Source organism: Schistocerca gregaria, chromosome 8 (assembly GCF_023897955.1).
Source record: "Schistocerca gregaria isolate iqSchGreg1 chromosome 8, iqSchGreg1.2, whole genome shotgun sequence".
NCBI classification, from domain to species: Eukaryota; Metazoa; Arthropoda; class Insecta; order Orthoptera; family Acrididae; genus Schistocerca; species Schistocerca gregaria.
In genome coordinates, this window is record NC_064927.1 from 326394009 (window position 1) to 326413978 (window position 19970).

At 39.5% G+C, this 19970-nt stretch overlaps 1 protein-coding gene across 1 annotated transcript in view; it reads right to left on the minus strand.

The window, feature by feature from the left end:
• Positions 1-19970, minus strand: part of LOC126284993 (odorant receptor Or2-like) — a 55915-nt gene that overhangs the window by 22108 nt on the left and 13837 nt on the right. Inside the window, exon 3 of the mRNA XM_049984285.1 lies at positions 6390-6491. Within this exon, the coding sequence (XP_049840242.1) occupies positions 6390-6491 (102 nt within the window). The remainder of the gene's footprint in view (positions 1-6389; positions 6492-19970) is intronic.

The window sequence follows — 19970 nt, forward strand, 5'->3', positions numbered from 1 at the left end:
AAGATATGGGATTTAGCAATAAATAATATAGAAACACATCAGAAGAATTCAGCGCAGGATTGATAAACTATCACCAGATGACACATCAGATAGGAAGGATAAGACTTTCAGAGGTTGGTAGATCAGTAACAAGATACGAGGCAAGAAAGAAAAGAGACATGTACAACTTCGTCGGTGGGGTATGAATAATACTGTTTGGAACACTACACCGGACTAATGCTACATATTACAAGGAACACATAGAGGATATGGAGAAGAATTCCAAGGATATTTTGACGTTAACTAAGGACCAATTGGGACTAGCAAGGTCCACTTTATGTGGGGTAAGTGTAAGGCTAAGTACCATGAAGGAAAACGAATACAACCTGAAAGGTTCATGAAGGCGTTTGGTAAGGAGCTGCTACATTTATAAGCGTGTGTGAACAAGTACTGAAACTAGCAGATGTGTTTGGGATTATGTCTACAGTGTATGAACAAATGATAAACGCTGTAGCTAATGTACAGAAAGGTATAATACGTATTACGGCTTCACATCATGAACCTAATACAAACTGTGAAATTCCTTAGTCTAGAAAAAGGATGATCTGAATGATAAGAGGTTCCCTGCCCCACTAGATGGATCATCAGGATGCCTCTTGTTGAAGTTAATCGATGTGCCTCGTGTTGAAGTTAATAGATGTAGGTATGTTTATAGCAGGAAGCATATTATGATAATTGATAAATGACCCCTTAGTAGATAATACCATGTGTAGCTTTTACATGAAGTCCATACAAGAAATCCCTCTCTCAAAGGGGAAGTATTTTTTCCTTTACCCAGAAGTGGACTACCTGCCTATAGATGAATCTGGAAGACACTATGCCAAATTGTTGATAGAGCTTTTAGATTGTAAGAATGTAAATAAGGACAGGAGAATCTATAGACAAATATCTGCCCTCTTGTCTACTTTCGACAAAGAAGAGCGTGAGGCAGGGTTGCTGTAGCCAATAATATAATTCCACGTGGCTGTGAAAAAGAATTGTAGTATTACAGCAGAGTGTATGGAGACATGATCCCTCAGGAGTAAGGTCTGACAGTATATTCTGTGGGAAGCAAATCCTAAGGGATGTAGTGCTAAGACGGGTAGGAGGAATACGTTTTTAGAGCACTTGTAAGTAATATGGTACTTGGGCATACATATAGATCAACTGTGTAATATGCACCACCAATACCATAAAGGTTGTAATACCACAAGTTGAGTTGTAATTTTGCTTGTTGCTTAGTCAACATGAAAACAAAACGTTTCTGTGCTAAAATTATAGTTATCATTAGATCAAGCGGTCACATAACTAGATGAATTAAAGTAAACTCTAAATCGTCGAAGTGATTTAGATGGTATGACTACTGAACTGGAAGAAAGGATGAAAAGTTGTAAGTATCTGACACACTATTCTATTACTACATGTCATCATAACTTTAATTAGACTAGTTATATTAACGTGTTGCTGCAGACACTTGTAACGCCGCTTCCTTTGGAAGAAAAATGAAGAATATAAAAATAGTACCCCAAAGCCCAAAGGTCCCAAAAATCAAGCTCCAAATTTCATAAAAAAGGGGGAAAATCCATTTTTGGATAACGTTGCTTGAATAGTAGCACGTACATAGAAAAGAAATTCAGTACCAAGTAGCTTAATGTTTTGAAAAAGAAAGAAATGAAAAGGATAGAATCCCATTTGTTTTGAAATAAAATCATATTTGATCACAAAGTACCGTAATTAGAAATCAAGGAGTAGGACGAACGATCTCAAAGAAAACTGCTGATGAGTACTCTTTGAGATTCGTCTGTAATACCTAAGAAAGAGCCATGCACTATTAGTGTGTTACGAGAGTTTACCGGAGAAAGTCGTACCTCAGCGTGTGCTCGTATACGTGGGCTGGACGACATTGTTTTTTGAACACTAAGGGTTTGCGATCTACTACTACCCACTGAACTTGTGAGAAGTAATCCAGAAACTTCAAATATGATATTACGTAGAATCCAGATAGTAAAAGATTCGAAATTGTCTTAAATTGATATTTTCAATAAGAGACTGGACATTAACCAAAGCTAGAAACTATTAATGATGGACAGATATAGAGACTAAACTTTGAAACCGAATTGTGAGGAAAGAATTAACTTTCGTAAAATCAGCTCAGACATCTGTCATCTCAGTGTACACAGATACATCCACTTTTATAAAATGTATGGATTAATAACTTAACGAGGAATGAAATAAACATACACAGCTTTACCGCTGTGAGCTTAGGATAGCTTTTCATTAGTCGTCTTATTAACGCAGTTCTACAATTGATATTAATTTATAATTTAGTCAATAACACAGAGTCTCTACTTTCAAGGAGACTTAGTGTTCATAATATTTCTGCTCAAGCAAAATCTGCTGTGCGGTAAAACTCAAATTATTTGTTGTTATTGTTACACTGAAACGTATAATATGGATAAAAAGACAAAATGAGGATGAGACTGCGCGGAACATTGTAAAATGTTGTCAACAAATATTTCAGATGAAAATATTATTTTTTGGAAAAGGTGGAACACTTAACGTGTATAGTTCCATTACTTCGGGGTCATGCTATTTTATCACGTCGTTGCTCTACAGTAACTAGTCGTGATTTTGTAAATTACGATTAATCAGTGTCGTACCTGGACATAAGAAGCTGAATCCACAACGCAAAACTTATACATGTAAGAAGTAATTCTGAGTTACGTACTCCCACAGTTAGAGACGCAAAAGTAGTTCGTTTCTAATGGTTTCTGAATTATTTTCAGTAGCACTGATACATAGAGACAGATGTCATCTAGAGCCATCATCCTCAGTACGTGCTTGAAGAATTGTAAATAGTTTCCGGAAATAAAACTATAATGGACCAGCAAGTCTGTTTAAAATAAGATCGTATTTCTAGATTGGAGTCTATCTTCCGTTAAATACTGTATTTTATACATATAGCCATTGGCATATATGACCCATTTCTTGCAGGAAGAGAACGTGGAACCAGTCATGAACAGAAACTTTCTACCGACAGGTCTCCTTTCCACCTGTGAAATACCTTAACGTTCATCAGTACAATACTTATGATGTACTGTAAAAGCACTACTCTACTACACTGAGGTGGAGAAAATGGCATCACTAAAAATTATTAATGTAGAGTAATGAAATTTCGGGAATACATTTATCTAGGTAACATATTTCATTTACAGCCCAAGATCACATTTTAATGTAAGTTTGAGATAAGTCATTGCAAATATGATGTGCTGGTACATTAGTAATCGGGTGTAACGGACAGAATCTCGAATGTAAGCATATAAACGCGAATGCGTTATGTCGTACAGATGTCGAATATCATTTTGTGGGATGGAGTTGTCGACCGATGATATCCCACATGTTCTCGACTGGAGACAGAAATGGTGACTGAGCAGGCCAAAACATGTTGACATTCTGTAGAGCATGTTGGGCTGCAACAGCAGCTTGTGGGCTACTATTACTCTCTTTGGAAACAGCCGCTAGAATGTTGTTAATGAATCGCAGCAGAACACGAGAAATCACCAGACTGACATACAAATTAGCAGTCAAGGTGCGTAGGATACCCATCAGAAACCTCCTTCTGCCATACGAAAACGCACTCCGGACCTTTTAGGCCCCGGTGATGGTCCAGTGAGTCTCACACACAGGCCCAAAACTTACCTCCTTCTAACCAACACACGGCCATCACCGGCACCGACTTAGAACCAGATCAGAATACACAACAAACCACTACCCTCGCCCCTCCCAGAACTCTCGCTTGACACAACTGAAGTCATAAAACACGGTGGTTTCGGGCCAATGGAATGCACGCTAAGGTGCATACGGGTCGGGGCTGTCATTAAAGTAACAGATTTGTAACAGTTCTTTCTGTCACTCTGATGCCAACTGCTGCTGCAAATGCAGTACGATGCGACAGAGTCATTCGCCGAACACGATGGTCTCTCTTCTCGGTAGAGCCAGGCTGCCGTCTGGAACCTGCTCTGCCGGCAGGAGTGGCCGAGCGGTTCTAGGCGCTTCAGTCCGGAGCCGCGCGACCGCTACAGTTGCAGGTTCGAATCCTGCCTCGGGCTTCGATGTGTGTGATGTCGTTAGGTTACTTAGGTTTAAGTAGTTCTAGGGGACTGATTACCTCAGAAGTTAAGGCCCATAGTGCTCAGAGCCATTTGAACCATTCTGAACCCTCTCTTCTTGCGAGCGTACATTCTTGTGACCACTGATGGAGCAATCATGTTCTGCGGGTACCGTTCCGCCAAGTTTTTGTGCAATATTGCAAAAGGCATATCAAGCTCCTTGTAGCCCTATCGCACCACCTCATCCAAACTCAGTGAGATGTTGCTAATGGCGTTCTTGTCACCATAAAGGCATTCTCGACTATCATCAACTCACCACGTCCAGTCACAAACGTCCGTTACAGCGTGTATTTAAAACAAACTTAATTTTCATCCTTACAGTGTTGCCACTAACATCACTCTCATCCGTTTTGCACTAAATTTGAATAGACATCATCTTTAGATGTAGAATCACGCCTAACAACTTCCGTTTTCGTTGCACAACTCCTTCTTGGCACTGCAATTTTTCCCAAGCAGTGTATAAAGGAAAAAAAAAAACGCAACAGGGGCGCAAAGCTTAAGGGGATCTACTAACTTCAGATCGATACATCCCATATACGTACTTCGACACTGGAAATCAGGTTAAGGGGAAACGATAAATGGGAAACATCGCACTTGGCGTAGAAACTGGGCACTATGTTCTCAGACGTAAGGAAGTCAGGAAGGTAACTTGCAGGCCAAGCCTAATACGCAGTTACAAGATTTCATCTTTCCTCCACTCGTCTTGCAAAACAATTTTGTCTCTCCAGTGGTTTAATGCTGTACTGCGCATTTTCCTACAATGAATAAGTATATAAATATTACATGTACGAAAAGCGTCACAGAGATGCTGAAGCAATTCAACTAGAATACTCTTAAAGACAGAAGTAAATTATCCCGAGAAAGTCTATTAACAAAGTTTCAAGAATCTGTTTTAAATTATCACTCTGCGAAAATACTTCAACCCCCTACGTACACTTATATAGGGATGGCAAAGATTAGAATAATTACTGCACGCACAAAGGCATTCAATCATTTTTCCTGCGCTCCATACTTTAATCGAACAGGAAGAAACCCTAGTAAATGGTACAATGGGACGTACCTTCGGTTGTGCAGAAAAATGTGTTCAAATGGCTCTGAGCACTATGGGACTTAACTTCTGAGATCATCAGTCCCCTAGAACGTAGAACTACTTAAAGCTAACTAACCTAAGGACATCACACACCTCCATACCCGAGGCAGGATTCGAATCTGTGACCGTAGCTGTCGCGCCGCTCCAGACTGTAGAGCCTAGAACCGCTTGGCCACTCCGGCCGGCTCGTTGTGCATCTCACAGTGGTTTGCAGAGTATAGACGTAGATGAAGAAAACATTTAGTAATTCGAAGCGCATATACCCAAACCGACAACGAAAATAGCGACAATGAGGAGGAAAAGGAGGAGGAAGCTGAGATGTGATAGTAAATAAGCAAAAATGCTGGAAATCTAGCCAAGAAAACACTAAATGCTGTACATGGAAGGGCACCTAAAGTAGTTAATACATAGGATTAGTAATAAATAGGTTAAGCAACATTATTTCTCTTCTAATAACCATTTGTGTGTGTGTGTGTGTTTGTGTGTGTGTGTGTGTGTGTGTGTGTGTGTGTGTGTCTGTGTCTGTGTGTCTGTGTGTGTGTGTGTGTGTGTGTGTGTGATTGGCGGTCAACGGCTCGAAGAAACCATTTCGAGGTATTCACCGTCAGTCACATTCGGTATTGGTACTAACAATTCTCTCATCTATCCTATATTCTTTTTAAATTCTTCTTAAAAAACAGAAAATTTATTTGTATTTAAACCTTAAATTATTGTTATTTTGAAAAGTATCATTCTTTGTAAATGTTGTAGATAAAACAAAAGCAAAGAAAACTGTAAAAGATGAAAAACGAAAATTGTAAGATGTACGACCTGTTTCAAACATCAGGTAACAGGTCTATAACTTGACATTAAATAAATAAATAAATAAAAATAAAAATATTCGCCTTTTCATCGTTCCTGGATGTTATTCCCTGATATTCTCCCTGGATTGCTAGATTAACTACCTCTATATATATTTGCACATGCTCCACCCTTCCCTCTATTGAACTCTCAAGAGAATTTTGAAAATTACCTTCTTTGTCCTATTAGTGTTGTGGTTCATGACTATGTACTTATGTTGTTGCCCTTAGAGAAAAGCAGATATGTCTGCTTCCTCTTATCCCGGTACTTACCTGCTCGGTGACATTGTTGGCTGCCCAGCAGTAAAGAAACAGACGAGAACACGGAATCGGAAGGAAAGATGCACACTTAAAGACCACACTGAAGTCCTCGCTCTGCAAAAGGAATTCCACAGATCAGAGCTTACTGTCTATTTAGGTTATACAACATCAGACGAACAATTTTCTACTTACCGTAGAAAACCAAAATGTCACTGATGTTGAAAAGGAAAGAAATCAGATGCTTAACAAACCTTATACTTTAACGACCATCTGACGTTCAGGACATTATTATCCCAAGAAAAAACATGACCGGATACGTTGAGTAAAAATAAACGGCAACTTTGTTTAAAGTAGCATACACATAACTTGAGATCCAGCGGAACCGTCCGTGACGAGCTATTAAAACATCTTCGGTCCCACGTTGGATCTCAGGCACTGCTTCTATCTGAATAAAAATCTTCATTAATGGCGTCTAATAGTAAGTCACGTTTTTCCAAAGGACTTGTAAAAATTGACGATGGAGCAGACACAGTTTCAGGGCAACATTTTGTCCCTGCCCTAAAAGGCGGAATAATTATCAATGCTTAATGGCAAGAGGAAGCAAAGGCAAAGAAAACCCGTGCAATGAGAGCCGATAATGCGTATCCAAAGTACAGTGGTATTTAACTAAGAATCTATCACGATAATCTCTCTACAGAGAAAATATATATGAAATTAGTTCAAATTTGAGGTTCCAGGAGGGGATCCCAAGGCGGAGGTGACCATAAGACATAGAAGAAATAACCAATTAAAACTTCATTTTCTACAAGTCGGATCGTGAGGTATCATAAGTTTGAACATAATAGAAAAGAAATGTGACGATTCAGTAAGATATTTTTAGGATAAGTGAAGTGAAAGAGAACGCCTGCTCATGCAGAGTAATCTGACGCACTGCAGTTTGCGAAACTGAGCGGTCGCCACGCGAGATGGATTAAAATTGCTGAACTGGTATAACGGCCACACTAACTGTTGCTTTTTTACCTTTTCCCACTCTCGTTTAGCCAAATGGTGGGCTGTTCTTCAGGGAATACGATACACAAACACTTAAAACACGAGAACGTACTGACGGATTTACACTATTCACACAGAGATGCTGCACAAAACTTCCTTAAGGACTTCCTTGACTGAAAAAGCAGACCCCATAGTACACGGGATAACGCCAGCAGAAAGAAGTGAAGTGCAAGGAATAGAAATACTTTCGGTTAGAATAATATAGGATAATATCAACATCAGTGAAAAATGGTGTAACTGGAGCAGGGCTCTATAAGAATTGGAATATAGTGCAGAGAATAACTTACTTTGAACAGTTCAGTATTAGGCAACAACAGTTTAGTGAAAAATGCCAACGTCAAAAGCAGACTGGAAAGAGCTACATATATAGCAACACGGGTAATTCAGGTTGTGGTAAGAGATGAAAAGCTAATAATCATGGGTCACTGGAACACCGTAGTAGGGGAAGGAATAAAGAAAAAGTTAAGGGAGAATTAGGGCCTGGTAGGAAGGGCGAGAAAAGAGAGAGACTAAATAATGAATGTTCAAAAACAAGTCGAGAATGTATACATGGGAAGAGCTCCCATGGACGGCATGATTCCGGCAGGATTATGTGATAGATAGAGATTCATAAATAAGATGTTGGAGTTTAAAGCTTACCCGGGAGCAGATACTGACTCAGCACACAATTTAATACTGATGCAGACTAGACATAAGTTTACAATAATCGTTCGGAAGGATCAATATGGTAAAAGAGAAATTGAAGTTCTAAGCAGTCATTACATGCGTTTAAAGTTCTGTAAGGGTATAGGTACTGTGATAATTAATACCTCAGTTGACGGTGAAACTAAAGAGAAATGGACTTCGACAGGCAGACATTGGTAAAAGGAAGGCAATGGGGACGATATCTTTTGAAAGAAAAGAAATATTTTTATTGATCGACGAAAGAGTAGAGATTTGGAAGAACTGAGAGGAAAGAAGGCAGAAGAGACTGATTACATAATTGGGGAATGTGGCATCCAAATACCCAAGTTGGTGTGTAAAATCTATGAGATTGCAGGTGTAACATCTGATTCTAAAAAATATCACCGACACAATCTCACTAACGGCAGGGAATGATAATTGCGACCACTATCCATCACCTTAACAGATTATGCACCCAACTTCTAATAATATACAGGAGAGAAAACAAATCCGAGGAGCAGTTGGATCATTCCGTGTTTCGGAAGGGTGAAACAACGGAGATAGTAAGTAGAAGGAATTAAATTGATCGAACACACTTCTAAGGGTAAACAGGAACCGGTGAGTGGTAGCACAGAAGTCTTAGAACAAGAATTACAAAAATTAAGTTCCATTCCAACAGAGTTGATTGCTTTGCGAGAAGCACAAGATATGTCGATAACGCTAGCTGTAAAAGGCGTGGTACGACAAACAAATAAGTGCAGAAGACGGGCAGGAATTTTAAGTGCTACAAGCAGTTATAAAAACGGAAAAAAGGCAAGTACATGAACATGTAATGTATTAGGGACTGTTATCAAGGCCAAGTTGGAGAAATCTCAAGAATGGATAATTAAGAAAGCCAGAAACGCTATTATACCTGTAAAAGAAGTAATTTTTCTTTGATGAGAATGAAACCCATGTCATTCAACTAGAGCTGATTAGTAGATGCAGTGGCGCTTCAGCGTCAGGAAGTGGAGAAGAAATGAGCAGGCAGAATACTAATAGGGGACCACCTACTGAAATCCTTGGGTTACATGACTCAGGTCTTAGTTGAGAAAGTAGCAATGACTGTAGTGGAAACTAATTCGACTGGTTGAAGAAATCAAAGATTCGACGGATGAACGAAGTAAACGTTTCTCCCCATTTTCATAGTGGGAATGATGAAGACTTTTGTAGAGTGATCAGAGAATCAGAGAATAAACAGTTGATTGTCGCTGTTGTTTTTATTGTGGTCTACGGTCCAGAGATTGATTTGATGCAGCTCTCCGTGTTATTCTATCTTGTGTAAGCGTCTTCATCTTCGAGTAACTACTGCAACCTGCATCCTATTTTAATTTCTTGCTGTATTCATTTTTCCTTCTCCCGCTACGATTATTAACTTCCACACTTCCCTCCAATTTTAAACTGGCGGTATTCTGAGCTTTTAGTTAATTTAGGATATGCCACTAATTTCTATGCCACAATATCCCCAATTCACTTCATTACTTTTGTGATCTGCCTATCTAATTCTCAGCGTTCTTCTGTAGCAACATATTACAAAATCTTCTATACTCTTCTTGTCTAAACCATTTGTCACCAACGTTCCACTTCATTACCTGGCTGCGCTCCAGTCAAATATCTCCTAAGATTTAAATCCATAATGCATGTTAAAAAATTTTCTTTCATAAGAGTTTTTCTTGCCACTTGCAGTCTGTATACATCCTCCCTACCGACAATCGATGTAGCATTTGAACAGGGCTCAGTTAACAGGGTACATTACTTTACATTTTTCGGTGTTCAAATTGTTGACAACTTAAACTGGAAGAAACATACTACTGTGCTTCTCAAACAATTAAGTTCAGGTTATTTCGCTCTTCGTATAATTGCAAATCTTGGTTATAAACAGAACAGCCTCCCAACGTACTTTGCATATTTCCACTCAGTAATGTCTTACGGAATACTTTTCTGGTGTAACTCACCACTTAGAATAAAGTATTGATTGTACAAAAGAGGACACTGAAAATAATAAGTGATGTTCACCCAAGAATCTCATGTAGGAACCTAATCCTGGAGTTAGGTATTTTAACTGCGCCATCAGAGTACATACATTCGCCAATGAAATTCGTTAGAAATAATCCATCTCAATTTGCGGAGAACAGTGATGTTCATACGTACAACACTACTGAGAAAAATGACCTTTCCTATCCGTTATTTAAGCTCTCAGTTGCTCAAAAACGAATACATTATTCAGTAACAAAAATCTTTGATTATTTGCGCAACAACATAAAGTGTCTGGCAGGTAGAAGATGACGTTTTAAATCTGGCCTAAAATCGTTTCTGTTGGACAACTTCTATTCTGCAAGAGAATTTTTGTTTCAGAACTGATAAAAAAGTTGTACCTCTAAATGTAATTGCATGTGTGGAACTAAAAATTTCTGTAATATTAATATCCGTACTATTCATGTGTGTATATATATCTTGGAATATGACTTGTTCCGATTCATATCGTTAAAGTAATGGGGAAAATGATCTACGGAACATGACGTAACTAAACTAAACTAAACGGTCATTGTAAGTTATTTTACTGCCCACAGAACAACCTCGTCTACTACTTCATATGTCTCGTTTTCTAATTTGAGTCCTTCAGCATCACCTGATTTACCCTTGATTTGCTTTCTGTAAAGCGAACGGCCTTGCCGCAGTGATAACACCGGTTCCCGTCATATCACTGAAGTTACGTTCTGGCGGCCTTGCCTAGCAATTGGATGGGGCACCTTTGGAGTCTGTTGGTAAGGGGGCTGAAATCACCTCTCGTGAAGCTAGCTGAGGTGCTACTTGACAGAAATATTGGCAACGGTCATGGAGTCTTACAACCGCCGGTGACGCCTAAGGGCTGGGAAAACACTACAGCCTGTCGGTACTGTTGGGTCTTGAAAGCCTCTTAGATGTTGTTGTTGTTTTTGTTAATGTTCACTTATTATCCTTCTTTCAAGACCTTTCCAATCCGTCTAACCTGACTTCCAAGACCTTTGCTGTATCTGACAATTACGGTGTCATCGGGATATCTCAAAGTTATTTTATTTCTTCTCCCTGAATCTGAACGCCACTTTCAATTTCTTTTTTTCTATCATTTACAGCACTGGTTGCTCACTGTACTTCCTGAATAACATCGGCGATAGGACTGTATCACTCGCTTCTAAGCACTGCTTCCCTTCACAAACCTTCGACTCTTATAACAGTTCACTGTACAATTTGTAAATAGGTTTTCGCTCCCCCTATTTTATCGCTTCTATCTTTATAATTTCAATGTGAGTGTTCCAGTCAACAGTTTCAAAAGGCTTAACTATGTTAACAAATGCAATAGATGTAGGTTTGCTTTTCCTTAACCTGGACGAGCTAGGGTCAGTATGCCCTCACGTGTTTCTACTTTTCTTCGGAATCCAAACTGATCATTCCCGACGTTTTTACCAGTTTTTCCTTTCTTCTATAAATAATTCCTTTTACTATTTCGCATCTGTGACCTATTAAACTCATATTCGATAATATTCACACCTGTAAACCACTGCATTTATTGGGATTGGAGTTACCACATTTTTCTGAGGTATGTCGCCTGTCTCATCCATCGTGCAATAAAGGTGAAATAGCTTAGTCAAGGAAGTTGTCTAACCCAGCCGCCTTGTTTCGGCCTACCTCTGTCTGTGCTCTGTCAAATTGTCCTCACAGTATCATACCTCCTATTACATCTTCATCTGCGTTCTCTTCGCTTTCGATCAAATCGCTTTTAGTTAATTAATTTACCTTGTATAGCTCTTTTATACACTCCAACACGCCACCAGCTTCTTTCCTTAGAACCCAAGATATCTACCTTCAGACTACATATTAACGTTTTTAAACTTTGTAAACTACCTGCTCGGATAACGGATCTAATATCCCACACACCGACCAGCAGAATAAAAATTATGTCCCTCTCTATCTCAAATCCGAATATCGGGTTATTTTAACTCGACAACATTTTAACCAAGAGGATGCAATGATAATTAGCTACGCAGCAGAGCTGCTTACCATCAGACAAAATAACAGCATTGGTTTCCGTTTCAACTTGGTCTCGGCTGTTCACAAGACCAGGAAGCACAGCGAGGCCACATTGGTTCACGCTGCAAGGCTATAATAGTGAATCATTCAGACTATTGCCCTGCAACTAATGAACAGGCTGACACACGTCATCAGGAACGACATGTTCGTCATCCTTCTCAACGGATACCCCGCTAATATTGTTGTACCTATTGAACAGCTATCTGTCGCTGAAGCACGCAAGCAACTACAATGCGGCATGGTTAATAGCTTCAATGTCGTCTAGAAATATTAAGAGTAATAATGATGCGCTGAAGAATATAACAGTAAGCGAAAAAGGTTTATTATTAATGAAATAGACTATAAGAGAATATTAGTTTTTTTGTCTCCCAGTCAGGAGGTAGACCGAAGAGGAAGGCGGAAGTAAATTTTGCACAAAGAATCAGTTTAGTTGGGGACAGTGAAAGGTTCCAGGATCGTGATGGAAAGGGTGATGAATAAAAAGTTGGAAATAGGAGTTCGGATATCTCGGGGATATTTGAAGTAATATATGTAGTATGACTCGTTAGATGTGTCTTGTAGAGGTTCAAAGATGTACTTATCGACACCACAGCTATTCTTTTGTTAAAAAAAAGGCTGGCGAATTCAGTTACTTTCGTAACGGAGGAAAACCTGACGCAAAAACGTAGAAAGCAACTGATAGAACTTTAGTTAGACAGCATAAAATGATAATTTTGCTGTAATTCATGGTATAAATTAGAATCCTAAATAGAATTCATGGATACGAGGAGTATATCTACAAGAGATGTTGGAAGGAAAAGAAATTGTTCAGAAGTGGAACGATGGATCTTTAGAATTTGAGTTTCACATATATCAGTGGATAACAATAGAAAAGTGTGGGAAGTAGTGGCAGAATGATCTGACATGGTGGGTATGAAATGTTGGGTTATCCGAAGCAGTTTCAGATGTACCGAGATACGAGATGTATTATGGATAACGAAGGAAAGAGACAGCGTTTGGATGGCCCCCTGTTTTATACAAGGTTTATATAAAGATAAGTGAGTTTATATGTAGTACGAGGCAATAGTGTACCAGGAAATGCATTGGGTGTTTATGGGGTCTGTAGAAGGAATAATATTGGAATGATGATTTGTTCGGGTAAAGGGTGGAAATCCTGAAAGAAGAATGAAGTGTGTGCAATGAGCGTTGAGTCCAAAATGCCTTGTACTGAGACAGTGCTCGGGCGCTGCAGATTTCTCTCGCTGCTCCAGGCGAGTGTGTCGTCGACGTTCGTCGCGTCTGTCTTCCACCGTGCGACAAGTGTGTCCATAGTACGTCCGGGAGCCACAGGCCACAGGGAAGTTAGTGTCAAGCGTTCGTGCTCGCGTTCAATTATAGAGAATGGAAACTGAAGTAAATAACAGAAAGCCAATGATCTGAGTATATTAATTTTTATATCTATATGTGGATCATACTATACAGTTAGAGAATATGTTTAAGATGACCGAAAGAACAGATAATAGTTTTTCGTAGTTCGATAACATAAAAACTGAAAGTATTGTTCTATCTATGGAACTACTGATACACCTAACTTAGTGGGAAATGTGATCACCTGCGTAGCAAACTAGTCGCAAATCCGCATTATCATATAGTCTTTGGAGTATGGTATTGGTACTAAGTTTGTAAAATAGATGTTTATTATGAATAATTATGCAGAAATGTCCTGAATGAAAGAGAATCTCTAGAAATATGTTTTGAGATACTGGAGGAGGCAGAATTTATGCTTCTGAAGGGACTAGAATACATAGCTAATTACAGAAGCTAAATGCGAATGAATAGTAACCTCTATCAGTAATATTTGAAACTGAATATTACAAAATTCGTATTCCATTTCTTTAGGTGACAGTGATGCGAAAGAGAAGTAAACAATGATAACTGAATTTCCTTAAAGAGGAGAAGCCTGGATTGATGCAGCTACTCTAACGCGTGCAGACCTCTTCATCTCCGAATAACTATGCAACCAATATGCTTTTGAATCTGCTTAATGTACTCATCTCTTGCACTCGTTCTACGATTTTTACCCCACACTCCCCTCCATTGTTAATTTGGTGATCTCTTGATATATAAGAATATATCCTACCAACTGATCCATTCTCTTAGTAAAACTGTATCCTCTGTCCGCAATTCTATTCAGTATCTCCTCATTCGTTACTCGATCTACCTATCTTATCCTCAGCATACCTCTGTAGTACTACATTTCGCACCCCTCTATTGTGTCCTTGTCTAAAATGTTGATCGTTTCACATCCATACATGGCTGCACTCCAGACAAATACCTTCCGAAAAGACTTCCTAATACTTGAACCGACCTTCGATTTAAGAAAGAAAATGTTGTTCACAAACACATTTCTTGCCGTTGTCAATCTAAATGTTAAGTTCTCTCTACTTCGGACATCATCAAGCACTTCTGCCCCCCCCCCCCCCCCCAATAAACTCATCTACTTCACCTCAGCTCCACCTGTCTGACTTAATTCGACTGCATTACAACATCCTTGTTTGAGTTTTGTTGACGTTCATCGTCCTTTCGAGACGCTGTGCGTGCCGTTCAACTGCCTTTCGAAATCCAATCTGTCTCTGGCAGAGTTACAATGTCAACATCAAGCCTCAGAGTTTCTACTACTACTCCCTAAATTTCAATTCCTGCTCCAAACATTTCTCTGAGTTCCTTCATTGCTTGCTCAATGTACGGGCTAAAAAACATCTAGGACAGCCTAAAACCTTATCTCACTCACACCTCAACAACTGCTTCCATTCAGAATTTCAACGAGAGTATTCCAGTCAACATTATCAAAAGCTTTCTATAAGTTTACAAATGCTGTAAACATAAGTTTACCTTTCTTTAATCAATGTTCTAATAGAAGTCTTAGGCTCAGTAGTGCCTCGCGTCTTCCGACATTTTTTCCGGAATCCAAACAGCTTCCCCGAGGTCGGTTTCTACCAGTGTTTTCATTTATCTGTACAGAATTCATGTTAGTATTTTGCAACCATGACTGATTAACCTGATATTTCGGTTATTTTCACGCCTGTCAGCAACTGCTTTCTTAGGAAACGTCTTTTCTATATCTTGAATTCTGAGGGTGTTTCTCATGTGTCATACATCTTGCGCATCGGATTGGATAATTTTACCACAGCTGGCTCTCCCAAGGCTACCAGTAATTCTGACGAAATTTCATCTACTCCAGGAGCCTTGTTTCGATTTAGGTCTTTTAGTGATCCGAAAAATCCTTTATAATCTCATGTATCCCATATTTTCTTTATCTACCTCCTCTACCCTTTGTGTAACGTAGACATTAAGTTTATATCCTTTGTACCTCTATATACTCCTTCCATATTCCAGCTTACTCTTCTTTGCTTACTATAGGTTTTCCATCTGTCCCCTTGATATTCACAGAGCTGATTCTCTCTTGTACAGCCGAGTCTTTAATTTTCATTTATATGAAATAGAGAATGATGCAAAAAGGGAAAGTGTAGGTAGGTATTCGTGACTTACAGCTAGAGAGGATAGCGTGAAAATGCAATAGTGATAGTTGGGAATTTGTGCAAGACACGAATCCAAATTTCCCGTTTCTCAAGCACGTTTGCCTTAACCGCTTCGGCCATTTGGACACGATCCTTGAGCGACTCAAGTTTCCAACTTATGGCACGCTAATCTAATGTAAACGCTGCAATACAGTGTCCCTCGTCCCTCGTACACGTCTTCAATGTTCCTTTAAGTAGTATCTATCTTTTGTCTGGCCTATGTGCCTCTAAATCCTTGCATTTGTCCTCTAGCCAAACTTTTTACCCATTTTTGACATCCTATTAATGCGTTTTCGTACACATTTGCATTCCATGCCATCTTCATTTGCTTAATCAATTGAAATATGTATGTCCTGTGATATCCAAGAATTAATACTAGGACTTCTCTTTTTACCTATTCGATCATTTGCAGCCTTGACTATTTCATTTCTCAAAGCTGCCCATTCGTCTTGTACTATACACCTTTCCCCTGCACTAGCAAGTCATTACCTAATGCTCCCCAGAAACTCCGAACAGTCTCATTTCATTTCAACTTAACCAAGGACTATTTCCTTAATTTGTTACCTTTTTGGAATTTTTTCAGTTTTAATCTACAGCTCGTAAATAACAAATTGTGGCCGGAGTCCAAAAATCTCGTTCCCAAATCTCTATCTTACCGTTATGTAGTCAGTTTGAAACATTTTGATGTCCACGTACATTAAAGTAAGAAATTATTATGAAACTGGTGTAATGAAAAGGAATATTAGTTATTTTAATGTAGGTTTGTTGGTAATGGAATTGCGGGAGGTGGAGGCTCTGTGAATGACCCTATTGCCAGGGACGATAGCCACAAGTATGATGTTATCGTACGATATCCAGCATCGACTACGAGAAAGTATTAATTTCAGTTTCCTGACCTAAATGTTTCAAGTATGTGTGTTTTGTGTTGTAGATGTGCAAGGGAAAGGAGAATTTGAGCCGATGCAAATATGCGAGGAAGATGCAGCAAGGTGACAAATTTGTGGCCCCTTGTTTTCAACAAAACCAAGTAGCTGACCACAAGGAAGCGCTGCAATAGTCATTCACAAAAGTCGAAGCTATTGGTACCAAGGGGCTACTTTACTTGAGAGAAGGTGACCTTCTTGGCCTTCACTGTCGCTTACAAATTTCAGTAAGCATGGTTACCATTTTCAGATCTAGAAACACATAATAATCTTTACTAGTGATTTGAATGTGGTAAAGGCGCTTACCGAAACCGTTAATCTACAATAAAGGATATTAACAAGCAATCTTTGGTAAGAAGTTCACGTTCTCTTATGTAATTAATACTGATCGCCTCTTACCAGTGAAGATTAGTAAACCAATGAGCCCTTTTTAGCTTTTTATGCGGTTTTCATTTTCGTACCTACACGCACTGTAGATTGCAGAAGCGCTAACACATGCGAATCATTTCTGCAGAACAGGGACATCGTGCAATATTGGCAGTGGGTATGATCTGAAGGAAGTTTCTTACACCTAAACGATGAGTCCTGTTTTGAGATTTTCTTGGTCAGATAGTGGCACTGACAAATTTCTGTCGGTGGTAATGATATTTTTGCCGACGACATAGTCCCGATTTGTTTGTACCCTTTCTTGTGTGTGTGTGTGTGTGTGTGTGTGTGTGTGTGCGTGTACAAGCAATATGGTTAACTGTTTGAGGAAAGTTTTCCCACAGAGGGTCATATGTTGGAAGCTTATGATTTCTTGAAAACACGTAACCATTGCACCATTAGCAATAGCGGTTTTATTCTGTTGGTGTCTAAACGGAAATCCAGGTTCATTAATTTGTGTGTGGGAAAGCTAGTGTAAGAAATTTAGTTTGACAGGAGCCGACGCCTGAAGAGGAAGAGTCTTGACAAAATTAATTTGATGGATAGGGGCAAAGTGGGAATGACGATTTAAATACCCGACTGTAGTTACTTTCTAACATAGATTGAGCACTAGGTTGAAAGAGAGTACAATGAAAATCGGACTCAGCCGAGTACAGCTAAGAATAAATGTCTGGATGAGTCGTTATGAAATAAAGGGTATATCTTGGTGGTTTTCATTGGTTGAAGCTGAAACAGAAATAACTATTCTACTGACAATCTGTGGTATACGTACCTGCTAAAAGAAATACACTAGATGCAAAGTAAATATATGGAGAAGAGTACGCCATACCAACCAAACGCTGCTAGAAATAAACTGGTCACCGAAAAGAGTGGACAGAAGAAGTCATATCACCGACTGTTGAACTATGAATATATCTGCATTTCGGATGTGAGCAGGTAATAAATAAACAAAGTTTTCAAGATTTTGACAACGTTTTTGCCTAAATAAACTGAACGAAACTGCAAGAAGCACGCCGGTAGATGCTGTTGGAAGGTAAATTCTGAAAAAAAAATCATCCCTATGTATAAGCTGGAAGCTTTAAGTGGTTCTATACGTGAATTTTCTCAATTAAGAGATATCACACAGAAATCATGTGGTGTGACATTACGTCACTGGGAATTTTCTTTAGAGAAAAGCTCGCAGATAGAGCGTCAAGACCGCTCATCAGATTGATAATCATCAACCAAATAAGAGAAGTATTGACCAGCTAGGCATTAACTCTAGAAGAGTGCATGGCAAGCAAAAAATTATAAATAACCTCTGTAGCAAGAGAATTTAGCGGTCAGTGATGAGACAGGGATGTTACAAGATACAGCGTTTGACTCACTCGGGCACGTTGTCTAATGGCGCAGGTCGTACATTTAGGTAGCGTAACAAGCCGTTAGTATTCAGTGAAGATCCAAGTGCTTTCGTCCATTGCATAGCCGTAAGAGAGCCTTAATTACCCTTTACGTTCTTACGATTTTTAAGCGTACTCACAATATTTTACCTACATAGTGTGACCAAGCGAGGTGGCACAGTGGTTAGCACACTGGACTCGAGTTTTGGAGGACGATGGTTCAATCCCGTCCAGCCATCCTGATTTAGGTTTTCCGTGATTTCCCTAAATCGTTTCAGGTAAACGCCGGGATGGTATCTTTGAAAGAGCACTGCCGACGTCGCTCACCAAAAGGCCGGACAACCTGGAGTGATGATCTGGAGTGACACGTCGTTTCATAGCAGGACTCTTTGGTTATCATCAGCGATAGCCTTACTGGACAGCGGTAGGTCACCGACATTCTACAATCCGACTTGTTGCCCTACATGGCAATCTGTCCGAGACATACATTTCAGTAAGGTAATGATCTTCTGGGCACGGTGAGAGTTTCTGCTGCGTGTCTTCGTACTTGCCAACCCATATCTTGACAGCAAGGTCACTGGTTCTCTCCCCAGATGAAAAGGTTTGAAGTATTATGAGCAAGGCTCTCCAACAGTCTCTGGATTTTCTCGATCCAACGAGCCCATTAGACGGTATTTGGTACAATTTCCATCAGAAATACCCTTGATCTAGGGGTAGCATCTTGTAATTGAAACGTCCCCTGTCACTGGAAAATACTGCTTAAATTATGAATAAAAATCGTCAGTAATGGGACCCGAAGACCTGTGCCATGTCGTCATTGTTCTGCCAGCGGTCTTGTCTAAGAGGGCGGAGAAGCGGACAGAGGTCTAAGGCAGTTGGCCTTGGGATGGGAAATCGGCCTTAAAAGACAGAAGAATCAGCAATGATCAACTGCATGAGGATGGAGACGGCAATGGAAGCCACAGCGTTAAAGGTACATCATGTATATCAAAGGGACGATGACATGGAGTAAAATACTGAAAATCCAACGAAAGAATAACTTTCTACGAGTCGGGGCGTGGAACGTCAGAACTTTTAACGTAATAGGGAAGCTAGGAAATGTGAGTATGGAAGTGCTAGCACTCAATCTTCACACAGTGTTGTCAGTAAAGTGAAATGAAAAGAAGAAGCAGTCTTCTTATCAGGTGAGTACAGGATAATATCAATATCAGCAGATAATTGTATAGTAGAAGTAGGATTCCTTATGAATAGGAAGGAAGGGTACAGACTGAGGTAATGTGGGTAGTTCAGTGCTACGACAGTTCACATCAGAATCGACAGCATACCAACACTGAAAAATGTAATTCAAATCTACTTGCCGACACAGTAATCTGGAAATGAAAAGATAGAGAAAGTATCTGAGGACATTGAACGAAAGATATGGTACGTAAGGGGAGATGGAAATCTAACAGTCAGGCAGGATTCGAATGAGTTTCTAGGGCTGCATGG